We start from the raw sequence: 17,188 nt of genomic DNA on the forward strand, positions 1-17,188 counted from the left end.
CAAGGTCAAAGGGTCAGGTCAAAGTTGTTGGTATCCAATGAAAGGTCTTCTTACAAGGATAATATATGTGATTCTTCATAAGTACGGAAATCTACAAGGTCAAAAAGTCAAATTTGGTAGTACCCAAAGAAAAGTCTTGTCCCAAGGAATATACATGAGAAATATGAAAGTCATAGCTCCACTTAATCAAAAGCTATGGGCAAGGTTAAAGTTTTGTGACGGACGGACAACTCTAGACTGACAGACGGACAGATTTAATGTCCCCTTGCTTTCGCGAAAGCGGGGGACAATTTCTTCCTATGAACTTCGTTCTTATGCACCAATTTTTATTCTTTTCAAAAGAAAATTGGAAAATGACCTTCTGGTTCTGAAAACCATTCAAGTCTTCACTTTTAAACCCATTTGACATCACTTTTCCACTATGAATTCCTTTTTTGTAAAATAAAAGTGAGACTCAAATCAAAACATAGTGCGTCTAAGTTTTATGGCCCGAAGCCTGGTGTCAGATTCTTCACTCCAAGAATGGGCCGATCCGCCTTTTCGTTGACAATGGTACATTGATTTACCCGGAAGCCCGGATTGGCGCATCGATCGATGAGGCTCTGCGATTTCTGCTTAATGAAGTTACCTCGGTAGGAAAAAAAATACTGTTAAAAGCTAGGAGAGGGTTACCTATATCTGATAGAAATTGAGGGGAGATTAATGCAGAGGGATTATATTTCAAGTGCAGGTAGGTAAGTTGTAAGTTGTCGTTGGTGTTTTCAGCTGAGAAGCGACAAATCGGATAAGTCGAAAACTGTGAATGAGTAAAAGCGTTGGACTGTCGTACGTGTACGGTTGTAGATGCCTAAAGCTACTGATAATTAAAATTACGCAATAATTTCGAAACGATGCAGATATCGAATGCTCTTTCTCTCTCTCTCTCTCATGCATTTACAGTTTCATTTTACCGTTTCGAATTTTTTTTTGTGTTTATAAAGTCCACCGCTTCAGAGTATGTGACTTTAATTTGGATCGTTAATAATGGCAAATTGTTGTAATTGCGACTAGATACTCACGATGGGTAAATAGAACCTTTTAGTAATTTTTTTTTTCATTACTAAATGATTAATTTTTCATTCGTTCCGCAATAATGTAAAAAGGCACATCGATCTTTACCCCTCAAAGTAGTAACACGGTTATGTGGAAATAAATTATTAAAAGACCCTATATATACGTGAAACCCTCTACCTTGTATGTACATAAATGCTCTCTCCTTCATCATTCAATACGTACTGGATACTTCAATAATTTGTTTTACATCCTTTATCATTTCTTATAATTATTATAGCACTTAAAAAAAGAAATGCTAGCATGTTAATTTGATAAGTATAAAGTTGTTCGATTTAATTTCGTTATATATATTTTTTAGTGTTTATATTTGGTTAATTCTTTCTTATTTTCTTAAATAATGCATATCGATGCAAGTGTAAACAAGTAATACTTCGAGATCCCGGTTATCGATCTATCGATGCAGATCTTTAGGCGTCAACGACCTCTTCAATCCAATTTTTATGTACCAAAAGGCGGATATACTAATTCATCTCATGTTGTGTCTTGGTTTATAATCGATTACAGAAATAGACATTCTGAACAATTTCCATGCCATCTTAATACATTCATTACATCAGAATGATAAGGGTTAATGTTAAGCAAATCTGTGGTGTGTGTGACTTTTTGTCATCAAAAATTTAAAAAAAATTCTAAAGGACCAGAAGTGAAATATTAATTTCTATATAAATTGCCAGCGCGGATCTAGGATTTTTTTCCGGGGGGGGGGGGGCATCCCGAGAGAGGAGGTATATCATAGATTCCAAATAAGATGATGGGGTCGAAATGTTTTTTCAATATATGAATATTTTTGCGATCTAAATTTCTCTTCCACAGTCTGTTGCTTAATTTCTTAACAATTTTTATTCATTTATCTAGCTTTAAAATGTTTTAAAATTAGTGCCACTATAATACATATAATATTTTTAATCACGTGCACTTAAGTTATTTCAATATTGTTTCCATGTATCTATTTTATTCCTATACATCAATGTATACTAGTATACAAATCAGGTCTAAGGAGCAAAGCAAACACGAGCCTCTAAAACATCAGAGATAATCAGGTGCCAAGGAGGAGTGAGCATTCCTTGTCGATCCTTTACATCCACCGTGTACTCTTTGTCATGTTTACGGACAAAGACAGTTCAGTTTGTAAACAACTGGTATAAAAAGAACTTCGGTCAATATTCGACTATAGAACTCGCGAAAGGATGATTTTGAACAGGACTGTTAATTTAGCTCATTTACCAAAGTATCAATTAATATGTATAGTCATATAATATTATCCCATGTTTCTTTCCCTGTTGTTAAATATTCCTTGTATTTAAAAATCGCTAATATTGGTTCAGAATCCTTAGTACATTAGAAACCCACGTGGTAAAAGTATTGACGACGATTTTAAAAATAAAACATCTCTTTGTATAAAAATACATGTATATTTGTGACACGGTTTATATTGATGAAATAAGTCCCATAGCACGTACATAAAGGCGTCGCTGCGGATTCTAGTTAATCCTTGTCATCCCTCCTCTGACAAACATAATGTATAATGTGTATATTTACTTTCAAGTCTCAATGGTTATAGTTTATCAGTAATTGCAGATCTAAGCAATGCTAGAGATTGGTGATTGATCTTTACTTTGTCTTTGAATCTTTCTATTGATTAAAATAAATCTACCCTGTATACCGTCATTTTGAAAATACAAATTGCGTTCTCTGTTTCGGAAGCATTTTCCGATATTGTGTCAGCTTTCACTTTTATCGTATCGACCATCCAATAACCATTTCTAATGTATGATTATAGTGAATTAATGATTTATACTGAATCAATATTTTAATTGTTAATGAATGCGTTCTTTGTATCATTTTATTGCAATATTTTGCACAATTAAAATTCCCATGTTTTATACATTTTAAAAAAATGTACCATCGTCTAATGTGCTAGATCACAATTATTTGACTGATAGAAAATTAAAATTTAAAGTATGTAATGTTTTAAATTCCATATAATAGCACATTCTCTGATCAATTGTCTTAATAGATCTGTGTCGCTCTGGTTCTTTTGAAATTTTAAATTTTTTTTGTCGTGATCGATCAGCAAATGATACCTAACAGAGATTTCCATATTTTTCAGCTTCACCCCCCCCCAAAGTTCAGCATTCTCTTACATTTCATTTTTTTTTTCGATCTCCTTTAAAGCTTTCTTATCCCCTTTCTCCCTTTTCTCCAACTACTAGTGTTTTCCCTCAGTGTTCAACCTTTTAAAAAGGTCTAGTGCATTCTGCATATATGTATCACATCATTTAAAACCCGTTCATGTAAAATTTTCATGTGCATTACTTTTTATTATATTTGTTGAGTTATCTCCCGTTTTAAAAATCATAATAATCAACAGACCAAACTGGGAAAATTAATCATAACTGCATATGAAGTGTCAAAGTTTTATTGGGCGTACTGGTGTCATATATCACAAAGATTTGTCTGTGGAGTAGGTGGGCTTGTCAGTAGTCCACTGTCGCTGATAGGCTTACTCCTGATTTCTCCCCGGGAAATTTACTTAATCACATGACAAAGGATCGCGTAGGATGTAAATTTGTAGTTACAAAAAGAGTTCCTTTCATCAATATATACAGAAATAGAGGTGAGGATTAATTAATGTGGATTTTTCCCATTTCTTCTTTAAAATGTCCTGGCGTCACGTAACGTGGTTTATTACCTGCTGTAAATGGAAAGGGGATACAATCTCAGTTTATCTAACACGCCAGTTTTAATATGTTTACAAAAAAGTTATTAAGAGAGGGAATGTTTCTTCGTCTATTTTCAGTCTTGTCAACATAAATTCGTTCTTTTCATCTTCTTGTAAAAATTGCATAACGTGCATAACCATATGTAATAATTATAATTTAGCAACATAATGTCTAAATCTCCAAATATTGATTTCCACAAAACAAAACATACAAGCATATATTTACGAGATATTAAAGTAAAAGAATTGTGATTTTCCTATTCCTTAAATCCTTTTAAAATAATCAAATGCATTAGAAAATGATTTTTTCAACATGTAGGTAGAGAAAAATATTTTCTTTAAAGCCTTTATAAAAATGTCCATATGCATAGTGAATATAATTTCCCCAAAACCTAAGTTTCAATTTGAAATGGATAACAACAACAACAAAAAAACAAAAACAAAAAAAACAACGCCCACTGTAATTTTTGACAAAAATCCCGATTGTATAATAGACCGCGTTATCGTGTGCTTGGGTTAATACATCTTCCAGAGACCACAAGAACGAAAGAAAAAAATATATGAATCACTTCTCCATTTACAATTAACCTTCGAAATAGATGCACTTGTTTAACGAACATATTTGAAGTCACGCAACAAATCCCTTTAAGGTTCATCAATCCTCCGCTAAGACAGATAACTCTCAGTGGGATACATTACTTTTTTTTCTTATATTATCTTTTTTGTATCTTATTTTAGTTTGTTCAGTTTGTAGAAAACAAAGAGTGTCATCTGTCTTTGAATTTAAGTGTATATGGATTGTTATTTTTTTTCTCACTATTATGCAAATTTCAAAGGAAAAAGAAATTAGCGTAAAAGGTTTATTTTCTGCTCAAGGCACCCTCTCCATGTTAATGAGCGAGACGCGAGTACATACGTACATACAATGTAGCATTTATTGCGGGAAAGAGAGTAAAAGTCCGTGTGACTAAAATGCCCCTGACAATAACAGCCAAAGAGTGAATAACACTCTGTATGAGAATAACAGACTGTCTGAGAATAACAATCTATAAGACATTTTACTCATTAAAACATTATGGAAGTGTCTAATATTATTGTCGGACGGAATGGTTCTCCCTCTAGACTAGCCCTAAGATGGAAATCAATGCGATGTTAATCTGTATTAGTGAGAATGAAAAACGTTTGACGCGACTATAAATGACTTACCGTGTTTTCTGATGTACTAGCGGATATTAACTGCTTTCATGAAAGCATCTAAGAGTGAGAGGATTGCTTTCTTTAATGAAAGTTTGTTAACATTTTTTTTTTTATTTGTGGGTCTAAACGTTATAAGAAGTACTAATGGTTCGCAGGAAGTAATTTCAAGTCGTCGTCTCGAGTTTTTGTTCGAACACGTTATTGATCTAAATTACACAATACTGAGAAAAGTTCGTGCTCTTTTGTATCATTCTATATATCCTTTGAAATTAATATTTGGATTATAAAAAGACAAACCTTTACCAGTTATATGAAATAGAATTAAATATACCAATTATGGAAGCCTCAGCTTTACCGTGTAGCACCGTAGAAAATAGAAATAGGCACTAACTGAGCATCAACTTCATCATACAAAAATCGTTTAATCATATCTGTTTGTACGTTAGATTAGTTTTTGCTCTTTGTGTTTGATCAAACACTAATAAAATATATATTTACATATATACATCATTATATGTATTAATCATATTTGCGGTCAGTTTTTACATTTGGGTAAAAATGATATTGGAAATGGTTGTTATTTACAATGCATATAAAATCCTGATATGGCACAACTGTTAATGGTATCTTTATGAAAGCTAAATGAATGAACTCGTATCTATTAAGGTTTTTTGATAAAATTTGGTCCTCGGGTATCGGTCTTGAGAAATAATTAATTCCTCGGGTTTCTATGTAGATAACACTGCTCGTGTTACAGTAATGTAATCAAATATCCTCAAGGGTTCAAGAGAATTATGGAATTTCTTCTCTATTTACATGTATGCAAATCAAAGTTGCATACATTTCTTTTCATTTGTTTCTATATACAAGTGAAAACAACCAAAGGCTTATAAGACAATTAGACAGAGTATATTGTATCGTAATGGGTGTTTCAATAATTCAGGCGAATTGCATGCGTGGGTAGATCACCGTATAGTTTTGTACAGTCATCCTTAAGAACATAGAAAGTATATTCCTGTGCGCTGCATTCAAAGAAATTGTTTTAATAATACTGAGAAAAGTAAAATACTAGTATAGCTCAGTTTTGATCAGCGTAAAATTCTCTTTTTTTTTCACGTGACTTGTGGCACAAGAACTGCCAAGGGGAATGTATCAAATGAAGGTGAAGGTATCAAATCAAGTAATCTGAACCTAACCTTGACAAAAATTTAATGAAGAAAGCATGTTTAAAAAGGGAGATTTGTAAATATTTCATTCGATTTTTTTCTGTTTCAGTCAGGTTCTCCTTGACGAGAATTGGGCGAGACTATGAGTGATGTTGCCATAGCTCTGGTTGTCATAGTAATCGTTGTGGCAGTAACGATTGTGATCGCGGTGTTGATCCGGGTTTACGGGATTTACCATCTTACCTCATGTTTTGCCTCCAGTGAAGAGAAAGCTGTTCTGACGCAGCATGAACAGTACAATGGATATATGGTGCGTGTTTTGTTTTTATTGGTGGCAGAATATACAATTGCAAACCTGTTGCAATGTCGTAATTTGCATGAAAGAAGCAAAGCCTCTCTTTTCTTGAATTTCTTATAAATTATTGATTTGCTTATCATATTGACTCCAATCCCTGCCTTTCTTTTATTTTGACTATTTAGTTTACAACACAAACAATCAAATTTTTTTGCTATGTGTCTCAGTTGCCATGGTAACATACAGGGATATCGCGTTTAATAAAACTGGCTTTTTGTTAATATTATAATTGCTCAAAAAGGGATAGATATATGTATTTTCAATCGTCTATCACTAAAGAGTCTGTCACTTTTGATATATTTTTAGACGCATCAATTGCATTTTAGACCTGTTATTTTTTATAATTTTGTTTTTCAAGGTCAATTCAGAATCGTCAGAGTTTGCCCTTGACACAAGTGGGAAGTACGCACAATATGATAATGTTGTGAGTGATTCACGATACGGACAATCAGAATCACCAATTCCGGATAGTGCTCGCAGCAGTCCAGTTTCTGTTGGGAATGCATCAGTTGGTAAGTATTTATAAAGTTTTAGGTAAGTCTATGTTCCTTACAATGCCAGGACATGAATTAAAAGGACAAGTTCACTTCTATTGCGAGTACCTTACTTTGCCAAGAGTATTACTTGGGAAGGAACAAATATTTGAATATTTCACTTTCAGCATCTGAGGCAGAAATGCCACCAGCGATTCGTCGAGCTGAGTCATGTGACAGCGTGGCTTCTGATTCGTCAGTGTTGGAGATGAAACCGGACATGCCAAAAATAGGACAGCTGGAATTTGCCTTAGAATATGACAGGTTTGTCTAAGCTTGTAAAGAAAATGGTATTAGACATGACAAAGTAAAGTTTGTGTTATCGGTCATCGACTGTTGGTGGTCAATGCTCAAAACGATATATAACATTTAGAAATAAAAAGCTGTCATAAACAGATCTTGGATAGAATTTCACGCCAAAAGATATCTAGAAATAGCAATAGTAATATAATCATCTAACAAAAATAGCCTGAACTAAAGAGCAATTAATTGTTACTTGTGCCGCTGTAATGGGATCGAACTGCACAGAAAATTTTCAAGCTAATTTCATGTCTTTCTTTGCCATCATTTGTGTGGTTTCTTATGGATTTTTCGATCTTTTTTTCTTGAAGTGACATTTTACAGTCTTCGCTTCCATTTGTGCATGTCTCTTACTTTTATAGAAAAAAATTTAACTCTAGTTCAGATATCTAGGATGAAAGACAAGATGTCAATCTCACCAGTGGAAAACTTTGTTAGCTCTACTGGTCAGAGACCAGAAGAGCTTATGCGATAGTAATGCGTCTGTCCGTCTGTCCGTCTGTCTGTCTGTCTCTCTGTAAACAATTTTTCAAAATGCTACTCCTCCTACAGTTTTGGTCTGATTTCAATATAACTTGGCACACAAGTACACTACACTAAGATACATAAGTCTCTGTATCGGTTTTTGATTTCGATGAACGGTGTTGCCGTTGTTACTAAAAATAGAAATTTCTGTGAAATTCTTTCAAAATGCTACTCCTCCTACAGTTTTGGTCTGATTTCAATATAACTTGGCCCACAAGTACACTACACTAAGATACATAATTCTGTGTATCGGTTTTTGATTTCGATGAACGGTGTTGCCGTTGTTACTAAAAATAGAAATTTCTGTGAAATTCTTTCAAAATGCTACTCCTCATACAGTTTTGGTCTGATTTCAATATAACTTGGCCCACAAGTACACTACACTAAGATACATAATTCTGTGTATCGGTTTTTGATTTCGATGAACAGTGTTGCCATTGTTACTAAAAATAGAAATTTCTGTGAAATGTTTTCAAAATGCTACTCCTTCTACAGTTTTGGTCTGATTTCAATATAACTTGGCACACAAGTAGACTACAATAAGATACATAATTTTATTTACTGGTTTTTGATTTCGATGAACAGTGTTGCCGTTGTTACTAAAAATAGAAATTTCTGTGAAATTCTTTCAAAAATGCTGCTCCTCCTACAGTTTTGGTCTGATTTCAATATAACATGGCACACAAGTAGACTACACTAAGATACATAATTCTGTATATCGGTTTTTGATTTCGATGAACGGTGTTGCCATTGTTACTTAAAATAGAAATTTCTGTGAAATTCTCTCAAAATGCTACTCCTCCTACAGTTTTGGTCTGATTTCAATATAACTTGGCACACAAGTAGACTACACTAAGATACATAATTCTGTATATCGGTTTTTGATTTCGATGAACGGTGTTGCCGTTGTTACTAAAAATAGAAAATTCTGTGAAATTCTTTCAAAATGCTACTCCTCCAACAGTTTTGGTTTTCTGTTTTGGTTTTCTTAAATTTCTGTTAAAAACTCTCAAAATTCTACTCCAAATACAGTTTAAGTCTGATTATAATATAATGTGGCATGCAAGTAGACTACACTAAGAACATAAAGAGACTTAATCAAGGATCATTATTCTTTTTATTGCTGTGGTAAAGTTTCAATTCCCAACTGCTTAAGAACTTCTCTCTTCCTTTGCTATAAGTACAAACCAGTAGAGCTTCAGTCTCCACAGAGACTTCTGGTTTTTCTATACTATTTGAAAAAAACAGAAACCGGATGTAAAGCAATAAGGCGCCTGGCAAAAATCGATACTTCCTGTCACATGTCATACAACTGATATTTGAAATCTAATACTATGTGCACGATTTCATATTTGCATACACCGATAGTTCGTGACCAACTTTTTTATAAGTGAATGCTATCATCATCGCTATCCATTGATCATTCGCTCAGTGTCAACCTCCCTGCTTCAAAATTTTTGTTCAAGAAAAAATTGTCGCTTATCAATAACTGGCTTGTTAAACACGGTAATCTGACCCGGCATTGAAATAGACCTTTTCCGGATTGGCGGAACCACAATCTGGTCGTTATTCTAGTGGAACACCCAAACATCGATCCTAGCCATAATATGTGGGTTTTATCCAATTCAAGACATATACTTTTACTCGCTGTTTGCTAATAAATGTAGTACTGTTCCTCACCAAAATTCACTCCAATATTTTAGAGGTACATGTACTAGGGAAAAAACGTGTATACGTGTCAAAAACCATCCTGTGGTCTTACTTGGGCGTGTGTTTAGTTGTAATTAATACCACAATATCATCATGCAGGTTTTTGTCGTCTCTTACATTTTACATTCTTTTTTCCCATTTTAGGGAGGTTTCAGAGTTGATAATAAGTATCATTCAGGCACGTGACTTAACGCCCAACCAATATTCTGGTACCTTGGATACGTATATCCGAGGAGTTTTTACTCCCAAGTTCAGACGCCAAATTTCAAACAAAGGTTAGTAATATATATTTATCGTAATCACAACCAGGTGTTTTATATTTATCGTTTCTTGTAAATGTTTTCAGCAAAGAGCTAAAGTATGTCCTATAACGTATACCTTTCTTTACCGATGCTTTCTTTCTTAAGCCATCAGAAAAATATAATTTTAACGAACAATAATACACCTAGTAATATTATTATAGTACATGAATTTTATTCAGTATTTTAGGGTTTTATAAAGCAACGAGTATATGAAGCAGAAATAATGTCGTGTTCGAATAAAAAAGATATTAGAAAATAGAAAAACCACGTCTTTCCGAATTTAGCTGACAGTTCAAATGATTTACTTTTACGTTATTGTATTAAGAATCCAAAATGGGGGCTCAGAAAGTCTGCAAAATTGAAAATAATACAACTATGCATTTACTGACGATGTGTCACTCCCTGTAGTCGATACAATGACCTTGTCAGCAAATACTATCTACCATTATGTTAAATGCCGACTGGTTTCTTTCATACTAGTTGTTAGACCATTATGTCGACATGATTTTTTTCGTTATTTCCCGATCATGACAAGGAGCACACGGCGGGTGTGACCGGTCGGCAGGAGATGCTTACTCCTCCATGGCACCTGATCCCACCTCTGATGTTTTAGAGGTCCGTGTTTGCTCTGCTCCTAATTCGTATTGTTTGCACGGACTTTGAGCTTGAATACTGTTCGTTATCTCCATATATTTTTATCTTTGACTTTTAGAGTATATTGGATTTTTGTAATCTAGATTCGAATTTATCTCCTGTAAAGCAGAAGTAGGCATAAGGTTCACAGTAAAATACATGGAGAAGTAAACAAGCTTTGGCAGTGGAGAAGATGAAAATCTCAAGAGAGGGATTGAATTGTTCAATAATGATTCACACAATTTACGCCACGTTTGACCATAATCGACAAAAAGCAAGGACATTGTAAAAATCCGAAGCAATATACGGTGACAATGAATATTGATTAATGCCACATTCTCAAAATCCGGCCCACAAATTGTTAATTCAATGAGAATTCCTGAACTATGAAAGAACAATTGCCATATACGAAATCGCCCTTTTCACAGCAAATTGACTACAATTGCTTTGTAATTTAATGTAGAAGGGAATGACATTGCCCATATTTGTAACAGAGAGCATTACCTAAAGGTCAATTAATTGTCTTTCAATATGCCTGACATTTTCTTATATTTTAATTGTATCGGTTATTTAGTAATATTTACAAATGTATTTTAATTCAACTCACAAGAGAGGGTTTGTTAATTACTAGTATTTCATTCATATAGACGAGTATAAAAAAGGAAAATGCATTTTTTTTTCCTTTTTCATTCACTTTTCCAAAGGAAATGTGCAATCAACATTTTTAAACAATATTGTCAGTTCCCATATTACGAAATAATTCATTATGAATTTTGTATCAGGTAAAGGGATATACTCTTATGGAATCTCTGAATTCTGTTTTCATTCATATTGCATGAATGAACCAGGGATGGGGTCAATTACTTTAAAAAGTAATTAATTAAATTACAATTACTTTGACTTTTTCTTCAATTAAATTACAATTAAATTACAGGCTTTCTAAGACATGTGGTTAATTAAATTACAATTACTTTACAAAAGTAATTAATTAAATTACAAATTACATCTTTAATTTTTTGAAATTTTTTATAATCATATGAATATACAGAACAGGGATCATTCACTTGTATATAAGCGCAGGCTCTGCACAAACAATACAAGAAACAATATGCTATTAGGCATTGTGTATCTTTGTGGTTTAAATCATAACTTTTATTTACAAAACAGTAAAGAACTATGTAAGATCAATTTGATGCAGTTTCCTCCACACAAAACCTACATGTACACAAATTGCATGGGATATGATATTTAATTAAAAGTGTGTATTTTAATGGAGTAAAATAAGTAGCAACTATAACCTCTCAAATTAAATATTTCTTTTAAAGGTAACCCTAACATCCTAAATTGCTATTTATGTTGAACATGTATTTTTACTTCATAAATAATACTTGTACAAAACATAACTTTTCCACATACAAAATTCATTCATAAAATTCTGTTTAGATGTTAAATTAATTATCAAATTAAAAGTTTTTTCTTTTCTCAAACTAGCGGGGCATTTTTAATTGAAATAATTATATCCATACATTGGCTTTGTCATAATCATGGAATGGATACGCTCAGGGTGCGTATCATTACCGCTACATTTTCAAAATTTTCATTACCGCTACTTAGTCATTACCGCTACAAAAAACCTTACATTACCGCTACATAAAAAAGTATACATTACCGCTACATTGCCTCTTTCGTTAGCCAGCCACATATGCGTGTACAGTACAACCTATAAATGCCTAAGACCCGTTTCCCCTGCTCTCCACGGGGAGGTAAAAGTAGGACTTTGATCAGGATGGTTTTTTTTTATTAAATTCAATTTTATTTCATAAAACACAAAAAAATTTAAATCAAGCACTGTTCATAGATAAAATTCTAAGATTTGTCAAATGTTTTTTATACACTATCACTAAAGCCTTGAAAGCCATTTGCTTGACATATTAATTGTTATTTTCTAAATTTATACCCGTCGATAAGTAATCTGGCATTCCCTCGATTTGCAACAAACTTCTCAATTGTGGCCATAATGTTCATATTACGCTAAATAATTAAATTTTGACTGCAGAGTTATTCAAATACATATACTCATTCTGATTAGATAGTGAGTGAATTCTGTTGATTAGAACTCATATACCGAACCATACCTGGCTAAATCGATATGTAGAGGTAATGAGTTGTTTTGGGCTGATTCAATATGTAGCGGTAATGAATTGTTTTTGGCCGGAAAAATGTAGCGGTAATGATCGGTCGAAAATCTGAAAAAATGTAGCGGTAATGAGTTGAAATTTTTGGCAATGTAGCGGTAATGTTGACCTCCCGCTCTTTAGAGGGGTTGATTTGTTTTGATTGCAATTTACAGCTATGATCTGGAGGGCAATTATCTCTTAATACCAACAAGAGAGGGAACTTCATTAATGAACACATTCCTTTTCTTGACACACACATACTTATTCTTCAATGATCAAATAACAGAGATTAACTAAAATACAATAAATTATTTGCGTTTCATAGCTGAGATGGTGAAAAATTCAGATAAACATAAAACAAAAAATTTCAAATTTTATGTCATTATTAGAAAGAAACTACATTATTATTATAAAATGATCTGGCTTCTGTTTAATTGAAGGACTGAGGATATGTTTTGCAATAAAATAAAAAAAACATTATAATGGGGAGGTCGTGGTGACAATATATCATGCATGTGTATTATATAAAGTAATTGAATGTAATTAAAAAAGTAATTGAAATTACATGGTATTTTTTCAGTGTAATTAATTAAATTACAATTACAAGTAATTGAAAAAATGTTCAATTACAAATTACTTCCAATTACTTCAAAAAATGTAATTAATTACAGTCAATTACAATTACTTTTTTCAATTACCCCATCCCTGGAATGAACATGTAATACATTGAGAAAAGCGTAAATATTATAATAATGTATTGTAGTTTTGAAAGGTGTTATTGTCCAGTCAAAATTAGAAGAATAAAAAAATTAAAACAGAGAATTTGCTAATACAGAGATTGAATACGCTTAGGGAATAAAATATCTAAGATTGCACATAAAGTGATGTTTTTTTCATTTTAAAGGTTCAAAAGGGCACAGTAGATCCAATTTTCAAGGAGAGATTTTTGTTTGGTTTAGAACCAGAGGATGTTGCGAACAGAGTAATCCAATTCCAAGTGTTTTCAGTAGACAAATACGCCCGACATAAAGTCATAGGAGAGTCCGAAATACGACTGGGAGATATAGATCTGCGCATGCCCATAAAAATGTGGTTAAATCTTCGAGATATTGACGAGGTATTAACATCATAGTTTCTTAAAAGTTACATGTTTTAGCTTAATATATGTATAGAATTCTTATATGTAGACATCTGTAACTACTTATAGAAGGCCGGATATAAATGTTCGAGATACTTGAGTTCAACTGTATCTATGTTAAATTAATTTATAACTTGATTCAACAGTCGAATACGAGTAGAATTATGTAGATTAATCCATCCTTAAACACACATTTATCTTGATTTGACAGAAACCGACAGAGTACGGAGATATCATGTTTTCACTGAGCTATCTTCCTACTGCAGAACGTCTAACTATTGTCATCGTCAAAGCTAGAAACCTCAAGTGGGCGGATCCCTCCAAGGAATCTGGTGGTAATTTCCGCGCGCGAAAATCGATTGCCCGATACATCATGTCAGCAGTAATCCTACCAAAAACATCTTCACAGAGTCTCTTTGCATGATCTAATTAATTTTTGTACCCTGGTGTGCATTGGATTGCATCGTTCTAAATGCATTGTTTATCTTTTTCCAGACCCTTTTGTGAAGGTTTACTTGATGCAGAACAACAGAAAAGTGAGCAAAAAGAAGACAACAATTAAACGAGGGGAAAGAAATCCTATATTTAATGAGGCAATGATCTTCTCCGTTCCCTCGACTGCTTTACCGGTAAAAACAAAACAAATATTAATTATTTAGTTCGCATACCCTTGAGCAAATTACTGAAGTTAAGTTTATAAAGTCAATGTTGTTTTCCCCCAAAGACACGTCTTGAAAAAAGAAAGCCATTTGAATGCCGATAATTGAGGCGAATTTCAGACTGTCAAATTAAAAATAACAATTTGAACATATCTTTTTTTAGACTGTACAGTTAAGGATCACGGTCGCAGAACATATCATGGATGGAAAAACGCCATCTCTTGGTCACGTGATAGTAGGTGCTAATACTTCCGGTACAGAACTGTCGCATTGGAATCAAATGATATCAGCTCCAAGAAAACCTATAGCCATGTGGCACTATTTAAGAAAATGATGAAATACTGCTGTATATCTATGTAATTACGAACATGTATATGTATCTTTTAAAATGTTAAATTGTATTTCAATTATATATTCTTACCGCCATGATCGCGAAATTTGGTCACATATATTCATATATTTTATTTAATTTGTTTTAGTCATACACAAAGTGATTTTACCTGTACAACATGAACAAGTGTTTTAATAAATGTTATACCTAGGATGTACTTTTATCGTTTGCTAAAAATCAGATTTTCTGTTGCATATTTGTTTATTGTCGCCCGAATTCACGTACTTGACCACGTGTGTAAATTTGAGAGGGTGTATGTGTCTCTCTTGTAAGTGGTTTGTATATGAAGGGAAACACTATTATTCTAAACATGGAGTATATACTTTAGTTACTTAGTCACTCAACCTTCTTTTAAATTCTGGAAATTAATATTTCATAATTGACCGAATACTGCCTCAATCAAATACCTATCAGCAGGATTTACAAAAACAACCTATTGACTGACCATGACTCAAGTTGATGAGTTTAGATAAACAACTAGATGCTGTCATGAGACAGTAATACCCGCACTAAGGTGTTTGCCTCTAAAACACGCTCCTACATATCCCCCCCCCCCCCCCCACCCCCACCCCCCCAAACACACCCTAAATCGGCTTTTCGTCTTTGGGCACCTGTTACCTTTTTTTTTTTTTTTTTTTTTTTTTTGCTTGTCAGGTTTTTTTTAGAAGGTATAAATTTTTTTTTTTTTACACCTAGCCCCCCCACTTTGAATTTGCTTCCGACACCAATGATTTACATGTATTCATCAAACTGAGTATGAAATTCTCAGACCGGCCCTGTGACCTATAACTCAGAACCTCTTATATTTATTTTACATGCTTAATTCATTATATACCAGTTTGAATTCTATTAATGGTGTAAATTAGATTTTGATAAATGTTTTGCTCATAATAGGGCCTTTTTAAATTTATTAATCCCCCCCCCCCCCCGTCGACACCACAATCACACAGCACATACTGTTTGGAATAGGCTAGATGGAAAAGTTTTGTTAAAACATCGTTTGTTATGAATTAATTTAAAATTTGTTCTTGTACTATACATGTTAACATGTAAATTTCTACATCACATCACGTTGCGTCACCCATTATCATATTTTTAGATTAAACACCATTTGGCACACCTCGGCCGATTCCCACTTCATCTGATTAGGTGACGGAATCGACAGAAGATTTGTCGAATGGAATTAGCACAAATGGCTGCAGTCTGGTGTGCATTGGATTAATTCATTTTGTGTTATAAGTTATATTTACAGTACTTTCTTTCGTTTGTAAGGAATTTATTGTACAGAGAGGCGTGGCAGTCAAGTCGCGCAGCGACGAGACAGCCACACCTCTCTGTAATAAATTCCTTGAGAACGAAAGAAAATGTGTGTAAATGTCTTGTGTCAGGGTCATTTGCATAGCCACTCCCTCGACATCAAACTGCGCGCGACATTACGTCACGGGCCTACAGTACTTGGCCATAGTGAGTCATAATTTTATTTTTCCACTATGTATTTCATTGCGGAACACATCTTTCTAAAATATTCTTGCAGTGTCATTTATTGTTTCTTTTTAATGTCTAAAACACCATAAAATGCAGAATTTGTTGTAGTTTCTTCACATTATTTCAAAATAGTTTTATCTTTATGCATTACCGTGAAATCACAGGTCAAGTGCAAAACAAAAATTTTAAGACTTCAATTTGTAAGAAATCATAGTAATTTGCAAATTCAAGAAAATTTTGTCATGACAATATATGATTTATTCTCAATAGTTTAAGTATCATTTTGTTTATCATTTAAGATAAGAAAATTTGAATAATTCTGCATGTTTCAGTGAAAAAATCATGAAAATTGAGCTAAAATTGACTTCACAACAAGTTTTTATGAAAATAGGTTTTTCAATGAAATATATAGTGTAAAAATAAAATTATGACTCACTTATGGCCAGGTACTGTAGGTCCATCGTAGACGGTTCAAACAAATCAGAAAGTACGAAGGAGATGGTTGCGTTGGAAAGTCAAGCGATGTTAAAAAGAGTGACTGTGCAATTGTATTTGATGGATTAATTTTAGACGAGTTGAATATTTCAAAAAAACATAAGGTATGGAAACCTAGGGATCCATCCGCAAAATGATCCGCTCATTACTGTTACTACGGATATGGTTGCATGTCCGGAGGAAATCCGAATGGAGTACGGTAGCCACTGGTGTCAAAATTATGGAATGTATTTTTTGTGAAAAAGTTCCAGGAAACGGTACTTTTACGAAAATCATCGAACTGCGTG

At 33.3% G+C, this 17,188-nt stretch overlaps 1 protein-coding gene across 1 annotated transcript; it reads left to right on the forward strand.

Annotated features, from left to right (window-relative positions):
• Nucleotides 1-668: 668 nt before the first annotated feature.
• On the forward strand, nt 669-14,907 carry LOC134273264 (synaptotagmin-12-like). Its single transcript, XM_062755451.1, is given in 10 exon segments — nt 669-734; nt 6,308-6,508; nt 6,912-7,065; nt 7,215-7,350; nt 9,766-9,871; nt 9,873-9,896; nt 13,638-13,850; nt 14,083-14,206; nt 14,367-14,500; nt 14,694-14,907. Coding segments are annotated over 9 exon segments (1,230 nt in total). The 5' UTR covers nt 669-734; nt 6,308-6,340; the 3' UTR covers nt 14,865-14,907.
• The last annotated feature ends 2,281 nt before the right edge of the window (nt 14,908-17,188 follow it).

Source organism: Saccostrea cucullata, unplaced genomic scaffold (genome assembly GCF_032062105.1).
Source record: "Saccostrea cucullata isolate Sc308-1 unplaced genomic scaffold, CSIRO_AGI_Scuc_v1 ctg7791, whole genome shotgun sequence".
Taxonomy (NCBI): Eukaryota; Metazoa; Mollusca; class Bivalvia; order Ostreida; family Ostreidae; genus Saccostrea; species Saccostrea cuccullata.